Raw genomic sequence first — 21,926 nt, forward strand, 5'->3', positions numbered from 1 at the left:
CGAACCGTGAGATCATGACTTGAGCCGAAGTCAGATGCTTAACCAACTGAGCCACTTAGGCTCCCCAGGATTTACTATTTAAAATATATATGACACTCATGCTCTCAAACCATTCAGCAAGATGAGTGTTTGTTCCTAAAGGTAGAGAGGTTTGCCCCTGTTGTTATGTAGTTATGTAGTTTTAACAAAGTAACATGAATATGTTTTTAAACATTATGTAGTTTTAACAAAGTAACACGAACAAAGTAAAAAATTAGGACCTAAAGTGTCTCCAAGTATACTGTGGGTTAAAATTAATCCTGATAAAAAATATACACATGGGACAATGACAGAACTGACTATTTTTCTACTTATATGGTAAGTTGCTATCCAAGCTCTAAGTCCATGTAAGTCAACCAAATTAAAATACATAAAGATCTACTCAGATTTGATAAAATGTCATTTAAAAATTCAAATTATTAAGAGGGCTATTTGAAATATGCATTTAGATCCACAATTTTCAATCATATTTAAAGTAATAATCAATTCAACACATAATTTCTCTAAAGTCAATAATACATGTTTAGCAGTTTCTTAATGTTTTCTACTTCGAGTTTTAAAAAGTCATGCACCATTGGAAAACAGCTTTGCTCTCCATGATGAGGTACGTTAATTGAAATAATATCTGGAAAATAATATGGCACAAACTTAAATGCATTCATTTATACATTTAAATACACATTCCTTTTAGTAATATTATTTCAAAGTGCAATTAGAAAGCATTACTGAAGATGTGAAGAAATGAATGTTAGAACAGAGCACTCAGTGTGATCTATTGGCTATACATTCACACAAAAGTACAGATTTAATGTCTCTTGGTGAAGTATCAGTTCTGATAACCATTAAAACCAAGTGTTGAACTGAACTTAGATCTACACTTTTGGATTGCTGTATTAAAAGTGTAATCAATATTCCATTTAAAAATCTAATAATATTTTAGTGAGAATTATTAAATTGAAGCATTGTTATCTTCAAAATTTTGAATTTATATTTTCAGAATGTGTAATAATATATATTGTATATATCATATAATGTGACAGATCATATTAGGCAACTACTAAGTATATACAATTTTTCAAGATGTAAACTATGTATTAAGATACATATATTTTACTGATGGGCTCTTGAGTTGAAAAATTTGGAGATCATTACCTTACATATAATTTGACAGTATGAAAAGAACAACAGATGTGGAGCACCTGGGTGGCTCAATTGGTTAAGCGTTGGACCCTTGATTTCAGCTCACATCATGATCTCAAGGTTTGTGGGATCAAGCCCCACGCTGGGCTCTGCGCTGACAGTGTTGAACCTGCTTGGGATTCTCTCTTTCCCTCTCTCTGCCCCACACTCACTTGCATGCTCTCTGCCTCAAAATAAATAAATAAACACTTAAAAAAAGTAACAGAAGCAACTTCAAAATAAATAGGATAAATGGACTCAGAGCCACATTTCATGGGTTTGAGTTTTAGTGCTGATACTTATTTACTGGTCAATTTATTTAACTCTTTGTATTTCATTTTGTCCTATGTAAAATATGGATAATATTACTATTTATCATAAATGGTTATGTATAGTAAGTTAAATAATATAAAGTACTTAGAATAGTGCTCAATATATAAATTCTCAAGGAACATCAATTATTCTCACTAACGGCAATTATGTTTATATAGAAATGTGTTCTTCCAAATTATCTCAACATTTGATGTGCCCAATGATAAATATAACATATTTACTCCACACTTGGATAAGAATTGTTTTGTGATATAGTCTCACTGGACCTATAAAAATCACCTTATATCAGACTTATACCTTTCAGTCTTTATTTTGGGCAATATGACCTCAATAGAAAACAGATGATCTTTTTCCACTTTCAGGACTTTCCCCTAAAATAATGTTAGCAAAATAAATACTTCAACAATATGTAGTATAATTCAACAATAAGTCAAACATTTATTGTTCATATAAACAATTTCTTATTTTTTGTTGAAACTCCTCCAGGGTAGAACTGAAGTTTCCAGGTCAAAAATCTGGGTATCTTCAAAGGTTTATCGAAAAGGTAGGAGTAATTCAAAAGGCAATCTATAGATAAAATTGCCAGATAACTTAAATATAAGAAACATATTCTTCATGAACCCGATATTATATTCTGGGATATTTTATGGGAGAGGATAGCTATCTTTTCTTAAATCACTCAAGTGTAGAATAGAGGTCAGGAATTTTTTTCTGCAAAGGGACAGGTTGTAAATAGCTTAAGTTTTGAGGACCATATGGTTTCTCTTACAAACGCTGAACTTTGCCATGCCATTAAAGCAGACTTAGACAACACACAAACAAGTGAATGTGTCTCAGTAAAAAATAAATTAAATAAATAAATAAATAAATAAATAAATAAATAAATAAATAAATTTATAACAACAGACTGTGGACTGTGGCCATTGCTGACTCCTGGTCTAGAATTCAGGATCCATAAGGGTAAGGACTTTTCTCTATTTTATTCACTGACATATTCCCTAGGCCTAGAACTATGTCTGGTATATAAAAGATGCTCAATAAACATTTGCTGAATGAATAAAAGGATGAAGGATGGAATACCTAAATCTCACTTACCCTTTATGATCCATGTGAAGAAGCATTCAACCATTAATTTGATTAAACATTTAAAAATTTTGTTTTGTTTCACATCATGCAGATTTTGACAAAACAATATCTTATTAGAAATCTATTATCCATAAATAGATATAGCAATAGAAACTGAGGGATATATTATACATTATTAAAATGTAATGACCCTCAAGGAATAATTTTGCATAGAGAAATGATGAAGTTGCACCTCCTTTATTTTATGTGTGGATACCTTGGAGTATATGCAATATTTTGCCTCTAACAGAAAGGGCAGACCCTTGGATTTTATGATGTATATTCATTATTCACAGTCTTGGGCACGTAAGCCACAACAACAGTCTTAATCACAAGTAGGAAGCATATGGCCTCATTCGGAAGATATCTTCCCACATCCCCTCAAGTAATTGCTGAATAATTGCTCCATTTTATTATGGCTAAGAATCCTTTTTTTTTTAGTGTTTATTTTTCATAGAGAAAGCATGATCGGGGGAGGAGCAGAGACAGATCTGAAGCAGTCTCCACGCTCCAAGCTGACAGCACAGAGCCCGACGTGGGGCTCAAACTCACAAATCACAAGATCATGACCTGAGCCGAAGTTGGACTCTTAACCAACTGAGCCACCCAAGGCACTCCTAAAAATCCCATCTTGATATACAATCATCTTAGACATTAAAAAATTCACACTCTGTATTTTTAACATGTTTCCATTAGGAATATTTCAATAGCCGAACTTGTTTTCAGTGTTTGAAAGAGTAATTTACTGTCTTCAAAATGGAATCAAAGGTGGAGAGAAATGTATAATGTACTAGAAATGTATAAACATGAAGAATAAAGTAATTCCGTGGGTGTAAGTGAATTCCATGGGCTTATTTTTGTAGCTGGTTTCAACTGTAGATGGTTATGAGCCGTAGCAAGATATTAGAAAAGTAACAAAAGCAAATGAGAAAAACTATATGTGAAGGACATTTATAACAGTTCCATTTAATGTGACAATGAAAACCCGGTGATGAAATCTCCCTTGTTAAGATATAAGCAAGGAAATAATTTCCTTATGTATACTTACTGTGGAAAAAGAAGATAGAGGTTAGTAAAAAAAAAAAAAGTGTGTGTTTACACACACACACACACAATACACACACACACACAAACTTAATATTTATATACACACACCACACACACACACATAAACTTATATATAGATCATTTGACTGTAACTTATATTTAAAATATCTTACCCAATTAAATTCAAAGATGTATCTGATGTTATTGCCAATTTTAAAGGTAAAAATAGAAGAGTCATAAGAATGTCTCCTAAATTATTAAAAATTTTCCTTTTTTAACTTTTGAAGGATGCTTTTATTCTTTTAATTTCATTTCTTTTCTTATAGTAACTCTGTATATAGAATTGGCATCAATATCTTCATGTCAATGTTAGAAATCCAGGGCACAGAAAGAACCCACGTTGTATACTTTTTACCAGTTGGCTTCTGAAAATTTGTCACATTATTTGGCCAGGACCTCACTTTATTCAGCTAAACATAAAATGCCAATGTTAGAATTCTGAGTGAAATCATACCCTAAATAGAGAGATCAATGCAGACAGATACATACAACAGTCATTTCTAAGGAGAAAAGAAATGAAGGAAAAATGATGTGCTCTAAGGAATGCTTCAGGTATTATCTCTTTGGAGAAGTCCTCTCAAAATAATCCCATTTCTGCGGTGGTGATGATTTCTTTAAATTTCCTTTTGGGGGAAAGGAATGAACATTTCTGACTAAATACTGTGCTTGCTGCATCATTTATTTATTTACCCAGCATTATTGCCTGAGTGATAACTACCTGGTAAACCTCAAGGATAATACAGTGAGAGAAAATCCATAAAGCTGCTTTACCCTCAAAGAGTGTATGGTCTCCTGGAGGAAACATATGAATCAATTACTAATCAGTTATTCACACCAATACATAGGTAATTATAAATTAAGGAAAACAGTTTTTTAAAAAGTGAGTTTCTGTGAAGTCATATAACACAAAAAAGTACACTATGGATCAATGAGTCAGGAAGTACTTTCCTCAGAAAGTGTTTTTCGAGTTGATATCTGAAAGACAAACAGGAATTACCTAGATGAAGGGATGGTGGGAGGGAAGCGACAGGGAGCCATTTTAGTGCAGAGATGCTGAGATGGGAAGGTACAAAGCACTGCTCAGAAAATGTAAAGCAGGCAGTGTGATTAAAACACAAAATCCCATGGGAGGGTCATGTGGCTGACAGGGGCAGTGCCCCCAAAGTAAAGTGTCCACTTTATGCCTGTTAGCTGGGCACGGTATTTTTAACGCCTGTTGCCCAGTGTTCTGTTCAGATTAGCATTTGTCCGTGTTTTTTTTTTTTGTTTACATCTTATTAAAATAAGCCCAGTATGTTTGGTAATCTCCACTTCTACCCTGCCATGTCTCTTGGGGCACTGTGTGAGAGTCACATCTGCAGTAACCATTCTGACTTTCACATGTGCTCAAACATGGAACATAACCAGTAATATCCCACCTCCCTCTCCAGACTCTGTCCAGATATAGCATAAACAGCCCCTTCTGCTCAAATAGGCTCAGGCATGAGTGGTTAGGGACAGCTTTCTCCTTTGTCATCAGGGTGTAGTGGAAGAAGGTTTCAAAATGGCCATCATTGTCAGTCACACGGTGCTCTATTCAAAATCACTGTTGTTGTGTCAAAAAAATTACTTTTGAAAATAGATTTTTGATTGGAGCTGTTTTATGGGTCCATCAATAAAATGAACCCAATATGAATGATTTTTTGTTACCTACTTTCACTAAAAGTGAACCTAAAAAGGTACAGATTTTGGTGATAAGTAAGTGAATATGGTCATCCTTACTGTAGGCTTTGTTAAAGATTTTAGGTTTGACTCCAAGAGCAATAAAGCCAAGAAAGAGGTAAACAAGGGGTGGAAAGATGTTCAGCTTTGCCTTTCCAAAATATTATCTCAAGTACACTAATGTGTTGTCTTAGAATTGTTTATACATGTCAACCTGATACACTTTTTTTATTTAAAAAAATTTTTTTAATGTTCATTTATTTTTGAGAGAGAGAGAGAGAGAGATAAAGTGCGAGCAGGGGAGGGCAAGAGAGAGAGGGAGACACAGAATCTGAAGCAAGCTCCAGGCTCTGAGCTCTCAGCACAGAGCCCAACATGGGGCCTGACCCACAAACCGCGAGTTCACCACCTGAGCTGAAGTTGGATGCCTAACTGCCTAACTGATTGAGCCACCCAGGCACTCCAACCTGATGCACTTTTTGAAAGCAACTGTCTCCATTTACATCCCCTTAGTTTTTCTAGCACAACCTCACCTGGGGATTTAATACTTGGTAAAGTTTTGACCTATTCTGAAATATTCAAAGTGTTGTACCTATTTTTTCCCAGGTTTTTTCTTTTCATACTACCTGTACTTTTATTTTGATTTAATACTACCTATATTGGTAGAGTGATATTAGTTAAATAAAATCATAATAATTTTTCAAAGAACCCCAAAGGCTTTTTTTTATAAAAAAATAAATCTTCTAACTAAAAATATGAAATTAAGGACAATTAAAAATGGGTGAAGCATTAAACTCACCTTTTAGCTTCTTCTCGATGACAGAAAATGGAAAAAGGAATTTGAGCAATTAGATGTCAAACAGGGCATTGGAAATTACTTATTGATGAATATGAATTAATGAAACAGTAAATCTCCATACTATCTGTATTCCACATACTGATCTGTAGTCTGATATAATCAGGATTTTAGGTAGGGTATTTTGGTTAGTTGTTGGATATTCTTGGCAAGATTTAGATAAAGCAAAGCAAAATGAGGGAAGAGATATTTATAAGGGCCAAGATTTCCCTCATTTTCAACAATATGGAAAATAATTTATTTTGACACCTTCACCAGCAAAATAAAGAATTGAAATTTTGTGAATAATTTTCTGAAACTCTGTAGCTGCTAGATCTTTCACAACTCAACCCTAAGACAGTTTGCCAGAATCTGGAAGAGAGAACAAGATCTTCATGGACCTAACAAAAATCTGCAACCTTCAGAAGGGAAGGACATGCGGTAGTGAAAAGGTGCAGAACATGAATCTGGAAAACATGAGCTTGTCTCTACCACTCAGTAGCTGGGTAATCCTGAGTAAATTGCCTAAGTTTGCTAAACCTTAGTTCTCACTTATTTAAAGTACAGACAAAATGGTGCCTGTTACCCAAATAAGTGTGAATTAAGCTCTAATGACTAAAGGCTGTGCCCTAACAGTGAACAACGTGGGGTCTCTTTTTGATCAGATGTCATTGGGAGGCATGCTTTCTTCATCAGAAGGAATTTTAAATGTTCCTTTCTTGGAAAAATCTGAAACTAGGCATGACAACATTTACATATGAGAAACAGAAATCAAGACACAGCCACACAGATAGTCCATGGTCTCAGAATGAGTCATTTGTATTTTGCAGAGAATAATGAAGGAGATGGAGGGTTATAATAAATACTTACAGGAAAGATTAAATATTTTCTCATGTGTGGAATATGATTTCTGCAAATGCTAATAAAGATTGATTGAAAGAAGGGCTCATTTTTGTTGCAGACCAACCAACAATGTTGGCAAGGACGTTGTATTATGCTCAGAGTTAGATCAGAGGTACAACAATGATCAGAACAAGTACTGAACTTTTGGCCAAGTTTAAGTGAGTAGAAGCTTTTATCTGTTGTAGAAGGTTTTATCTGTTGCCCACATAAGAATGTACATAATTTGCTTTAGTATAACCAGTTCTCAAGGAATTGGTATACTTGAAAAAGTTATAAATAGCAGAACCCCCATAGGGATTTATAAATAAGTCAAGGTTATAGTTAATAGATTTAGTGAAAATCTAGTAACACGTTATCTCTTACTAAATGCTATTACTATTTACATTTTGTTGTACTACCAAAGGTTTTTGTGAGGATTAACTGAGGTGTTAAAAGGGTTTTGTAAAGATTAAAAGACTATACAAATGTGAAGTGAATAATAATTCTAATGATACCTTGTTTTACCAACTCACTTTCACTAGATCATGATGTAACATCCCTCACTGTAAAGCTATATTTATAAAACAAAATACCAGTGATGAGCTTCACCTTGGCCAGTGTTTTCTAATTGGGCTTGAGAGACCCAAGGGATATTTTTTCCAGTATTCTTTTTGGATCTCTAATTTCTATAAAGTTATTCAATTTTTATGAAACTTTGTTAGTACAAATCCCAAGGAGATTATCTGAGAAGGTACGAATATAACTTCCACATATGAGAATGCGTTGAAAACTACAAATGTATTATTTATGTTAAGTATTTTTTTTTAAAACTCCACTTTTTCTTTTTTAAACTCTAGCTATTATTGTTCCAAGAAGGTTGGAATAATACAAAAGAAAGTAACAAAATGTTACAGGCACTGAAATGCTTATTAATATGTAATATGAAGAAAAGGTTAGAATTGTAAAATGCCTTGAACCACAGAGGTCACTAAAAGATGCATCTAACAAACACGATGGTATTAAATTAAAAGATGTAATGAAAATGTCTGTGTTGTTATCCATAACATGTAAAATATACAATGGCTAGTGTTTCCAGTATAGCTTCAGCGGGGTTATCTAGAGGACATTGCCCAAGTTACGATTTTAATTTTTTTTTTTTTTTAATATTTTTGTTGTTTAAAGAAAGCTGCCAAACGCACTCCTATAGAAGATGCTTAATGTCCAAGTCTAGACTAGTGGTTCCTAATGGAGAGGATCAGGGATATCATTCCCCCTGGGATGTTTGGCTGTACTGGAGCCATTTTTGGTTGTCATGTCCAGGCAGCTGTGGTAGCAGTGCTATTGGCATCTGGTGAGTAGAAGCCAGAGATGCTGCTACGCTTCCTATAATGCAGAGGATAGGTCTTCCCACAAGATCTGGTCCAAAGTGTCAGCAGTGCCATTGTTGCAGAACCCCGGTCTATCATAATCCTTCCCTTGGGTTTATATATTCCAGGGTAGCTGTATAGACACTATAGTAAATAGTAATATCTAGTGTTGGCAAAAATGTCAGAAAAGGGACATCCTCAAATATTGTTGGTATAAGTATCTACTGAAGTAAATATTTTGGAGACCATTTGTAAATTTAAAACATTGTGTTTTGTTGCATTTCTACTCCTAAGAAGCATTTCTTAACAATTTTATGTAATGGATGTATGCAACTATATTGGAACAAGAATTCCCTGTGCATGCAGTATTATTTATAATAAGAAAATATTAGGTACAAATTAGATGTTCATCAATAAGTGGTAAAATTAATTAGAGCATAATATACACAATATGTAATGATAAAATGGGAGAATTGCATATCATAACAAAGAAAGATGAATATGACGTATTGTGGGTTATAAACGATACAGGGTTTTTTTATTTGTAATCAAATTTTTTGCTTAAGTTTGTATAAATGTGTATGTGAAATGTGTGTGCACATATACATGCACATGCCAAAGGTCTGGAAGGAAGCAGAGCAAATATTAAGAAAAAGAGTGGTTATGAAAAATATTGAGTGTGGGATAAAATATCCACTTTTTACTTTATATTGTTTTATAACATTTGCATTTCTTTGAAGATTGGGCAGTCTATGAAATTAAAAAATGTAATATGAATAGCTCACACAATAATAAACATACATGGACATTGTCTCTTGTGAAAGGGTTATGTGAGGAATTCACTTTTGAGGAGGTTTTAATAGGCATTTCCTGGTGAAAGGGAATTAAGAGATTGCAGACATAGAAAGAACAATTAGAGGAGGCCACTACAAAGAACTGAGTGGAAATCTGGGCAAACCTAAAAGGAAGGGGCTAGGAGTAGTAATATAGAAACACTCAATTATAAGGGTTGTGATTTAAATTCAAATGGAAGCTCCCATTTTTAAAAGAAAATGCCTTATTTGGACATAGCTTAATTAGTATTTGCCTCAATCAAGCAAATTCTATTCTTCAATGCCGAACATGTCTATGGGAAACTTCAATTTCTACTTAAAAGTTAAATTATTTTCACCAACTCTTTTTTTATATTTGTGTATTTGAATCTAATCGCTTGTGCAGTTTTAGTTGAAAGGATTCAGCATTAAAGATTAAAAATATTGAAGAAAGAAATGAATTATGGAAATTATCTTCAGTTTGCAGCTTGCTTTACAAAGATTTAGAAGCCTCTTTCTTGTACAGCTCCATCTTTCAAAAGCATGGCTAGGGCTTTTTATGTATAGTTACAATCTTAACATTTTAAATGTAGCGATTCCTAGATAGAATCCGAGGGGTCACTGGTTTATACTTCCAATTTCTAAGAGATCCTTAATATTAATGAGTCAACACCTGAGGAAATACTTTCATTTGATCAATGCAGAAAATGTTGCTCCTCAAATACCTAAATCGTTAACACTTATCAGAGGAGATTAAAAGCTTGAGTATTCTTTTGAAGCAATATACCTGGGGGTAGAAAAAGCCACCAATGCTGATTCGAATTCAGTTCTTACTCATTTACATATTGTCTTAAAGGCATTTTACATTATAATCCCAAACCTGACGTACTTCAGGTTTCATTCATAAAAACAAGCAAACATCATTTGCAGGACCTAGTCCCTCCTCTACAGAAGAAATGCAAGAATTCTATGTATGAATGAAAAGTACTGCCATTGTTCTACAGAGATGTCTACTCCGGAGTGCAAGTCCTCCCAGATTTGTTTAGAGTAAGTCACGAAATTAATCATATAACTCATTTAAAAGGCGAAGCATAACAGAATGAACACTAATTTATCTATTTACATTTGAAGTTTCGCTTACATTTTGTCTTTATCCTGTCTTTTTATTCTATGAAATTTTTATTGCTTTTAAGATATTTTACACTTTGTTTCAATTTCAGTTAAACTTTGTCTGGCAGAGTGTTCTAGAGACTTTTAACACATTCCAAAAAGTAACAGGCACGTATGTTAAATCTTATCTTGCCATAATTAAATGCTGCCACATCCTCACCAATATTTTAAAAATTAAGATTTATGCTTAAACATATACACACACACACACATATATGTATTATATACGTATACACACAAATACACAGTATTGGCCAAACATACCTTTCCTTGCATACATTTTTTTTTTTTTTTACTGTGCAAACCATGGCTTTAAAATTAGTCTTTATTTTCCAATACAAAACGTATAAATAAGAGAGCCAAAAATTATCCTCCAAATTATTGTGCATTTTTGCATTTTAAGTTTAAAGAATGGATGCCTTTCCTAAAACATTTCTTTTTGCTTTACCATAGCCTTATTGTATAGGGTGGGCATTGATACCTTCATTTTAGGTGTTGGGCATCCAGGACACAGAGCAGTCACGCAGCTTTAGAAGGATCTCATGGTGTTTCTTCCTGCCCCATTTATTACTGTGGTCTTTATTAATGGATTAATTGAAATATACAGATAATTATTAAGGACTTACTAAATAGTTCTATATTCTGGGTGGCCAAAAGAGCCTGTTTGATAGTCTAGGGTTTATAGAAAATGCAATGTGAGTGTTGCTCTGTAAAGAGTGATTGTAATTTACTGACCGGAGGTGGCCCCTAAGGTTGTGCAACAAAATGACACTGATTATTGAGCAACATATGGTCAGCAAATCAAGAAACTCATAGCTCTGTTTGGGAATTTGGATGTAGGGGATGGGTAGCATAACGCATAAGGAAAATTACTGTGTGCAACAAAACCGAGCATTAAAAGTACTATAGAGAGTTTGAATAAAAATTCTATGGTATGTATGTTGGAGACAGAGATTGGTTGCAAATCTGGAAAGGTTTCCATCACGTCCTGTGTTAATTAATGATAAGATTTCATGCAGAACTGCAAGGTGGTAGGATTATTGGAGTGCAAAGGAACAAGAAAATATCCAAGAATATCTAACAAGGATGAAGTTTTTGAGGGAGTTGTTTTGTGGGAATATGCAGTGTGAAAACAGGCTGGAAATAGGCGGGATTCAGCTAAATTACTGAGAAACTTCACATTCCAGCTTCTAGAATTTGGGCGATAGACAAAGGGAAATATCAGCCCTGGAATCAAGAAAGCAGGCCATGGGTTCAACTTCATGAATGTGAGTTTCAGCTCAGGTGCTTACTAGCTGTTAAGCAAGTTGTGAAATCACTTTATGTCTCATTTTCTCCAACTTCAAAATAAAATACATACATACAGTCATATTTGAGTTGTTTGAAGGATTAGATTAAATGTGGTAAAACATGGAGAATGATTAGGTTAATATCAGGAATAAAATGAGGTTTATCATCAATGTTTTTTTTTTTAATAGTTGCTATTGTTTTAGCTGAGTTGGGGGCAGTTTATTATGGAAAGGTTAAAATGAAATTGATAATGGCAGCAGAAATGTAGGTTGATAAGGCAACTGCAAGAGAGGCAAGATAAAATGGAAAGGTAGTTTCTAGTTTCAAGTTTTCGTATCAATATTTATTTGTAGACTTAGAGCCTTGAGCCAATCACTTAACATTTCGAATCAAATCCTATTTTTTGTTAGTTATAACATGGGATAGATGATAACAATGTGAGTGATTTAAGGAGATTGAGTATTAGCTATGAATGATAGTGTTTAATAAACTGTAAATTAAAAAAAATTCCCATTATTAATACTAGAATCTTAGGAAGGGATAGCAATAGTTTGATTCTGAAAGTAGAGGAGAAATGGATAAGTTTATGGAGGAAAATCTGATACATAATTAATGGCATCCAGACTAGGAAGTGATGAAGCCGTGAAATGACCATAATCGAATATTCTTAGTAACAGCCAGATGATAATAATTTTGTTATTTCTAGCATTGTCTTATACACAGTGATGGCCATTTGTCTGTGTTCTTTGTTTACCTTCAAAGGAAATCTGGCAGATTTATGGGGCCTCTTGTTAGAGACTTAAATTCACATTAAAAATCTGGTGTATGTAAAGCAGAATTTGCTTCTTTCCCCTTCTACAAACAATTTCATTCATTCAATGAAGATTTGTTGAATGATTACCTTGGCCCATATTAATCTCGCCCACATCTTATCTGTCATTTCTATTTTATTATATATTGTTCTTTGTCATTTGTTTTGTCTTGCTTTATCCTCATTGATACTGTAGTGAGCAGGGGATAATTCTTATATTTCCTCTTCTCCCCTCATGCCCATACCACCTAATTAACATGGAGAACTTAACTGTATGGCTTGCATCCTTACCTACCAAAATATACCCAAACGTAGGATAATGACTTTCCATTCAGTACATCAGTGTAGATGAGTGTGGGGCAGCATAGTTGCTTCTCTCATGCTGTCCCTTCACTGATAAAGCTCAATTCCTCTGCTTCATGACATCACTTTGGTTTAGTTTAGTTTTTATTATTGCTGGTAATCTTGGCTTATGTGATGGCCACCACTTAGAGGTATATGTGATTTTCTTAGTGTTTATAGTATTTCCTTTCCATTTTGGCCCCTTCTATTCTTCAGAGAAGGGCAGTCATGCCACCATTTAACCTCACCTTTCTTCACCCCATTCTCTGAGTTGTGCATAACTTCACTTTGACCTCGCAACCTTCTAGGCAACCCTACAACTTTTGTCCACTTCTCTAAGTTTCCTGTGTTTATAGAAGAGCTGAAGTTGTGTATGTTCTTTCATCATTTTATTCCTAGGCATGCTATATAATGATCCCTTCCAATCCCTGATGTCAAAGGATACTCTGGTAAACATGCAGCTTGCAAGAAACTCTGAAAAAAGCAGGTCTAGTCTCTATGTTCAGATTTGGCCCAAAGTCAGGGGACATATGTCAAGCTCTCATAGATACTGGATCATTTTTTTTTAATATTTACTTACTTTTGGTAGACAAAGAGACAGAATGCAAGCAGGGGCGGGGCAGAGAGAGAGGGAGACACAGAATCTGAAGCAGGCTCCAGGCTCTGAGCTGTCAGCACAGAGCCTAACGGGGGGGGGGGGGGGCTTGAACCCACGAAGTGCATGGTTTCAACGACCTGGGCCAAAGTTGGACGCTTAACCGACTGAGCCACCCAAGCGTGCCAAAACTGGATCATTATACTCTGCTCTTATATATCAAGGAAACATGAAAATCCAGTCATGCTGGCATTCAATCTGGAATCAGAATGATAATTTTATTCTTACTATATTTCTTTTTCTTTTAATTATTTTTTTAATGATTATTTTTGAGAAGAGAGAGACAGTGCATGAGCTGGGGAGGAGAGAGAAAGAGGGAGACACAGAATCCAAAACAGGCTCCAGGCTCTGAGCTGTCAGCACAGAGGCAGACGCGGGGCTTGAACTCACAGACAGTGAGATCATGACCTGAGCCAAAGTTGGATGCCTAACTGACAGCCACCCAGGTGCCCCTATTCTTACTATATTTCTGATTCTATTCTGCAAACCTTTTGCAGTACTCATCCACAACTTGTCTTCAAAATATAGGGGAAAACTTAACGTTTTTTTATTGGCAACAAAAAGAAAAGCTTTTCAAAAAGAACATTGCACTCTTGCAAAGGCCAAGGACTCCCAGTTCTAAGACACTACCCCTGAGGCCCCCATCTCCAGTCCTCTTACTAGGCTACAGCTGGTCCTACTGTCTCTTTAATAGACCCATGGGAAGTGTCAGGCCCAAACTGTTAGGGCCTCTTTTTTCAGATGTTTGGTTCCCAATATTTCTTTTACTTCATCTCTGAACTAGAGATATATACTATTCTGGGATGACAGGATGTGTTTCACTTAACAGTGTGTCATAGAGCAGAATAATAACAATTACAACAACATATAGCTGAATATAAAATTATAACAAACAATAACATCAACAACAACAACAAAGATAATAATAAGCCAGTGTTAGCCAGAAAAACCGGGAATAACAACAATAAATGACTTCACTTCAATCTGATAATTATTTAAGGAATTTCTGCTGCTTTTAAAGATACTGAAGAAGATAAACATTATTCAGTTTTAGAATAAAACTGAGGTGCCTCATCTATTTCTTAAGTAGCCTGACCGTCTGGTTAAATGGAATGATTATCATACTGAAACTATGGAAGATAAATTGGTTCATTAATTCCAGCCTAGGACAGTGTGACGTTATTCATTTAGGCATCTAGGAAAGTTTGTAGGACTCATTTTTAGATAAGCCCATCTAAAGTCTGTGGACTTTACTATAAGATAATCCAAAGTTATCTTTTCCCTTACATAAGCAAAAGTAAAAAAAAAAAAAAAAACAATTTCAGGGAACACTTTCCATTTCTTCCTTAAGAGCAGAATCCTCCTATTTTTCTTGTTTTCACTATAATTTCTAGCTCACTACTTCTTACCTTAATTATAAGAATTACTGATCCAAAAAACTTTCACTTGTACAAAACAGTACCAGAGATGGCCCATTCTGTAGAGAGGGAATCAGTAAAATCAGAATATACAGGGAGTGTGTTTATACAAAATACTCCTATCAGGGCAATGCACAAAAATACAGGAAAGGAACAACATGCAGTCTATCTTCTCATGTGGGTTGAAAATTTTGGAATTACAATAAACTATGAAATTATTTTAGCTGAAATCTAGCTAATGATTTCTTGTTATATTACTAGATTCACTGTGAAAATTAGAAATAATTTTCTGTGATGATTAGGAAATACCGCCTCTGAATGCACTCTGTTTCCCCAACACCATTAAAAAATAAACCCTGATGAAACTCTCTGCTTTACATTTCAAGTCTTTCACCCTTTAGCAGCTTCCTTACAACCATAAAAACACAAGGGGAAAGAGTGAGAGAAAAAAACAATTCAAAAAGGATGGCTAGCTTATGGTCAAAACACAGGTGACAGAGTTGTCCAAAATACTGTTACAGCTTCTCCATTGACAATTCACTCCATTCTAGAGCCTTGTCAGCCCTCCCAGATTCATTGACCGACTATTATATTCAGAATGGCTCTGAAAACTTAACAGCACTTAGAAATGCTCTTGAGATATCTAAAAATGTCTTTATTTAGAAAGGAAAACATAACACCCGCCAAATTTGTAGGTTTGAAAAACCACTTCCAATAAGAATTAAAAGGCCCTCTTCCTCACTGAAATGGGACTATCAATATATGACTTGTCTGTTCATGAAAAATAGTGGGTTCTTGTCTCTGATGTCGCAATTTAGTTTAAAATCACTTTCTTGATGACAGGGTACATACAGATGATGAAACTATAAAGATGACAGTCTAATCTTCAGAGATCACTGATCATTGATAAAAGATTAAATAACGTAAACATCTGAAACGCCAGATTATCAGCTGGTCGGCAAACTCTCAGTATTGAAGTGTGCTGAGACATTACTGATAAGTGAAAAATGCTTTTCCTGTATGTTATGCAGAAATACATCCTCCTCCAGGAGAGGCAGATGAGTTTTAGTACCTCTGAATTTAATGTGTATACATGTATTTTTTCTCAATAATGATGCAATATGTGTAAAATGTTAAAAAATGATATACTGTAAAGTGCTCAAAATTATTGTTTTCCCTCAGAGTAATGCCTGATTGCTGAGAATTTTGATCATCACTGTTTGGAATTTGAACCAATTTTAAATATACGTACAAGAATGATTAGACATGCTGGTCCTATAAAACTCCAAATAAAGTTGTTTTCTGTGCTAAGCCAACATCTGAAAAGTAAATAATAAATCTATAAATATGTTTGTATGTACTTCACAAAGCAACATTTGCAATGATACACATGCATATTCAGAATTGCATTTCAAATACTTACGAGATCATCTTAACTTACACTTTAGTGGTGCCATAATATCTATATCCTAGTGATGCTGAAAATCCAACTACCACAGCTGGGCTGAGATAGCCAAAGATATAAAAATTTTTGTGCAAAAATCCCTTGTTGTAGATGACACCCACAACAATGAGATAGAGGTGTATGCCTTCAATGCACATCCATGCAAAGGCAGCTAAAAAGAAATAATGCAGCAGCCCAGCAATGATTGAACAGAAGAGCTAGAAACCAAAGAAAGAAAGGAACCATAAGCAGGGTTTGCTTTAACATTAGCATAACATAACATCCTGACTTTCCCCGTAAATTATGCCACTTGATACAATGCTTGCTCATATTAAAATATCCTCATCAAGTGCCAGTTTTTTAAGATGTACCACTTCCAGGTGAGCTTCTTCAATGTGAAGCACCAGTTGTGAAGCAATCCCATGACAGAACTAAGTGACTGGTCTCGTCCAGAGAGAGTTACAGTTTTATACATTTACATTATGGGATCGGTTGTGGATTCGTCACAGGTAAAACGTGATCTCTGTGTTATGATTTAAGTTGATTTCTGTTTTGGAGATGCCTTTACCCTCCTCAATTTTATTCATGCTCAAAGAATGAAAATTATTGCTAATACCATGCTAAATGAAATATAATAAATATCTTGATTATCGTGACAAACATTGACTTTAAAAAATAGACAATGGATAATATATTTTACAAAAAGAATTCATTATGGAAGCACTGTAACCTGTAAGATTATCAGGTAAGTTCAAGATGGATTTCAGTTAAATATTACTTATTAGTTTTTTCTTCACAAATAGAATTGGAGTTAGGCTTAGAAGAAATAATATAAAAAGAAGTAGTTACACACTTCTGTATTAATAGAACTAACAGTATCTATTGCTGGAAAAGGAATATAATTCACACTTACATACCTATTGCACTTAATAAAAAGGAGCATAATCCAAGCATAATGAGATTATATACAAAATATATTAGGGGGTACTATATAAAGTTGGGAACAGAGAGGTCACTGGTAATTAAAATTTGGGAGCTACTTTAGTGAGGAATTGAGATTAAAATATGGCTTGGTAAGGAGAAAAACTTGATAGGTGAAACAGAATTGAAAATAAATACTCTAAGGAATAGTTTTAGGGAAAGGATAATGGGGGGAATGAAACTGAAGGAAAAATAAGGCATTGGAGGATAGTGGGTGGTATATAAAATTGGCAGGTGTTGGGAGCACCACTGCAAAACAACAACAACAAAAACAGTTATGAAGTTTATAGTCTAGTGTATACTATTTAAGATAGATGTTTGGTGGTATCTACTTCCGAAGAAAACCTTGATATCTAGGGGTTAGTGTCAATACTTGAAAGATTTCTACAAGGATGGCAATGTGGAGACAATTGAATGTTTTGTGGCCATGAGAATGCACTTTTCCAATCTCCACCTGCAGGGAGGGCAATTGACCTAGAGCTCCAGCAGCTGCACTAGGAAAGACATTGCCCTGTTCATGTTTCCCATAGGCTGCTGCTACTAAGACCTTCCTCTTCTTGAGACACAGATTTGACTCAAGGTCTTCTCAAAGGACTCCTTGACAACCGTGCTGAACTTTCCTGAAAAGTGCACTGCTGTGTCAAACACTTCCACCTACTTGTCCTTCCTTCCTTCTTTCCTTTACACATCTTCTCATGCAGATACTCACTTGCGTCTTGGTCTGATGACTCTCCAGTCTCTCTCTTCCCATTATCTCTCAACCATTCTGCCTAATTAATTTACTGCATGTTTAATCTCACTTTAATGCCTGCTCCTAGGAGGACTCAGACTAATACAATATAGAAACTGGTAAGGCCCTAGATCAACAATGGTGGGGAAGAGGTTGTTAGGAAAGTGTAATGACTAGGTGGAGCCTATTTGTCATAGCTCAACCTATGAACCCAGCTCCTTTTATGTTAAGATAAACTTTTAATTTCCAATTCTCGCTCTGTCCCTTCTGCCTTTGTTTAATGCCCAGGTAAAAACACAGCAAAACAAACAAACCAAAAAACAAACCAAAAGATTATTTCTTCAGTTTGTAGCAAAGTTTTCACTTGTCCCAATGGTTCATTCTAACTAGGGACACTGTGCATAATGAAATTCACAGGCAGGTTTTAGTTATGTTAACATTAGCAAACTTAGAAAACACTTAGGAACAAAATATATACTATGTTTGCTCATTAAGCTCTTAATTACAATTCATGATTTTATGACATGTATATTTAGGGAAAAACATTAGAAAATAAAAATAGATTGAGAGAGATCTACATACCTTATTAGTATTTGTATTGATCCCAACCAGAAAAACAAGTTCAGCAAGGAATAGGTTACAGCAGAGATTTTTGTGAATTGTCGTTCTGGTGCTTTGAATTTCACTGAAGAACCAGAAGGTAAAAATGCATATGGCAAGGCAAATCAGTGAAATAATTATTCCTAGTTGAGTGATCCTTGTAAGAATATTATAATCTTTAATACCCTAAGGGAAAATAATAATAAAGCTGTTAAGAGAATAACTCAGTAACTTGTCAAAGGAACTACAACATATAATGAACTTTCTTTTTGGTGTAACATTAATCAAAATGTTCATAAAATGTAAAAATACAAATGTGCATTTAGATGAGAAAAATTTTGTACCTTTGAAAATGCTCAATATTCAGAGAAATATGATATAAATCATGTAGCACTTTAAAAGTTCTGTAATTAGTGATTTTTTTCTGGGCACAGTGTATATTAGTACATGGTTTAACAATGTTATCGTCATCAGTTTCATGATATTAGAAAGGCAATTCATTATTGTAATGTGAAAATGGTTAATTAAAACAGATTTATCAATGGTAATAACAAGTCTTATTTCTATGCAGCAATTCATCTAAAACACATTAAACAAAGGTATCAGAAATACTGAATATATAGAACATCAAAATAGTAAAGCTGAAAGACTTTGAAATGAGAAAAGTTGGTTTTATTCTAACCAGATGAATATTTATGTTTTATATACAGAGTAGAGGCTTCTTTTCTCACTTAACATTCAGGAAAAAAAAGTCTTTATAACTGACATGGTGAGGTAGATCTATTTGGCCACTTTATATATTTGATGGATTCTCGATAGACATAGAAACTAACCTGATATTTAATGATAATTATGATACAGAGATATAAAATAAGAAATTATATAATGTAAAAGAAACATATTAATGATATGAAATACATAGCATGAAGCTATTCACTGTAGAGAGATTTTCGTGTTTAAAAATCTTGTAGGCTTCTACATTATTAAAACGTTGCATTAGTTATAAATATGTTAATACTTATTGACCAGATGTCAAATATTTTTACCTAATTTGTACTCGGTAAAAATAAACTTTCGAGACAAAAGCAAAGGCCTTTAAAAACTGTGATACATTTAAATATGTAAATGGTTTTTTTTATGTCTTTCTTATTTATTTATTTATTTATTTATTTATTTATTTATTTATTTATATAATTTATTGTCAAATTGGCTAACATGCAGTGTGTAAAGTGTGTTCTTGGTTTTTGGGGGTAGATTCCGTGGTTCATTGCTTACATACAACACCTAGTGCTCATCCCAACAAGTGCCCTCCTCAAAGCCCATCACCCATTTTCCCCTCTCCCTGACACCCCATCAAAAGCAACATAAGAGTCAATGGAGAGATATTTAACATACACTCTACTAGCTATTATAGACTGGATAAGTCCTAGACTTTTTTAGGTTATGGTAGGTAAGAAAGCAAAGATTAAAAAAAGATAATGTTGGGGCTTTATCAATTAACTAAATATGATATTGACACTCAAAGAAACACAAAAAATCAATTCTCTTTCCTGAAATAACCAAGAAAAAAGAAGGAAATAGGCAGGTTTATAAATATGAATTGGAAAAGTATCTTACAATGGAAGGACCAGAAGACATCAAAATTGCAAAATGTGTCAGGTGGTTACAGCGGCATGAGGTATGGGTCTCATTTGAGTATGTCAGCTCACAACCCACTGAAGACCAGCTGCCATTCATGGTGTCAGGTGAGTAGTTCCAAAATGCACACTGACTCCTATACTTATCTGTGGTCTGAAAAAGAGACATTTTACTGATGGAAAAAAGAGAAAAACTTATACATCTAGTATCACATTTGTCATATTTAATATACCATTTCGTATGTCAATATAATTAACACCTTGCCTAAAAGTAAAGTATAAAATCAATGCTAATAAATGAATGCCATTGTTATGTGGAAGGATTGAAGTTACTGCGACAGTGCTACATTTTTTCAATTCCTGTGTCACAAAAGTTGTTGTGAGAATTACTTATTATCCAAAGAGATCACTTAGAATAGTGCATGACACATAATTATCATGCAATCTTTATTTAATAAAAGTTTATTGGGTATATACTAGATATTAGTCACTGACCCAAGTACTAAAAATAAAGTATTGAACAAAACAGTAAAAGTATTTGTGTTATTGATTTTATATTCTCATGAGATGAGAAATGATTAAATAAGAAAAATAAACCAAACAAAGGAAAAAAAAAAGTAGTTGAGGTTGGTCTGAGGAGGTCTTAGGAGATGATGTTAAAGCAAATACCTCAATGAAGTTAGAGAGAGTAAACCCCGAAGACTTGGGAACACAGAGTTCCAGCTGGAATGGAAAATGAAAAAGCTCTGAGTTAAGACTGAATAGGAAACTTCCAGAAGCATCTAGATGACAGGGTAGTTAGGGTATAGTGAATGAGATAAGGATCAGTTGAAGACAAGATCAGAGATAGGGTCTGATCACATAGACTACAGGATGGTTGTTTAGTAAATAGAGTTTTCTTTACCATATACTTATATTAAGTAAGCATAACATAATACTATTATGACAACTACTTTTAATATTCCTCTGAGGTAATGGAGAAGTGTATACTAATTGGTGAAATTGCAAATAAATTCTCAGGGAATCAGGAAACTGAAGCTGTTATATAGGAGATAGCTTCTATTTTTTTTTTTTTTTTTTTTTTTTAGGGAAAAGATAGGATCCAAATTTTATTCTAAGAAAGAGGGAAACCATGAATTAGTGAATGTGTTGTGCAAAGAAAGTGATAAAATTTCATAGTGGTCATTAATTTGAATGGATAAAAAATTTGAACACAGAGGAAGATTAAGGACAATCAATTTTCCCATTGGTTTTGGTGAAGAATTGTTATTTAAATGTGTGTTGTGTTTTATTTTGTCATTGTATCAGAGATTGGTGAACTGAGTTGTCCTTGGCATCTCTTCAGCTGCCAAAACATTCTACTAGTAAAAACTGCAGAAAAACCATCAGACTATGTGAAAGAACAATGTTTTGTTTCTAGTGTCTAAAGGTCATTTAGCATCTGAAAATATCTAAGTTTCATTTCCAT

The 21,926-nt window shown here is 34.1% G+C and overlaps 1 protein-coding gene across 2 annotated transcripts in view; it reads right to left on the minus strand.

Annotated features, from left to right (window-relative positions):
- The window catches only part of ADGRL4 (adhesion G protein-coupled receptor L4), a 109,035-nt gene that overhangs the window by 12,721 nt on the left and 74,388 nt on the right, over positions 1-21,926 (minus strand). Inside the window, exons 10-14 of one of the 2 annotated variants that reach the window (XM_043575373.1) lie at positions 21,128-21,181; positions 20,439-20,612; positions 18,804-19,007; positions 16,508-16,728; positions 16,319-16,385 (exon numbers count right to left, since the gene is read on the minus strand). In XM_043575373.1, coding sequence (XP_043431308.1) covers positions 16,319-16,385; positions 16,508-16,728; positions 18,804-19,007; positions 20,439-20,612; positions 21,128-21,181 — 720 coding nt within the window. The remainder of the gene's footprint in view (positions 1-16,318; positions 16,386-16,507; positions 16,729-18,803; positions 19,008-20,438; positions 20,613-21,127; positions 21,182-21,926) is intronic. The other variant, XM_043575374.1, reaches the window with a different exon arrangement.

The sequence above is a fragment of the Prionailurus bengalensis genome, chromosome C1 (assembly GCF_016509475.1).
Source record: "Prionailurus bengalensis isolate Pbe53 chromosome C1, Fcat_Pben_1.1_paternal_pri, whole genome shotgun sequence".
Classification (NCBI taxonomy): Eukaryota; Metazoa; Chordata; class Mammalia; order Carnivora; family Felidae; genus Prionailurus; species Prionailurus bengalensis.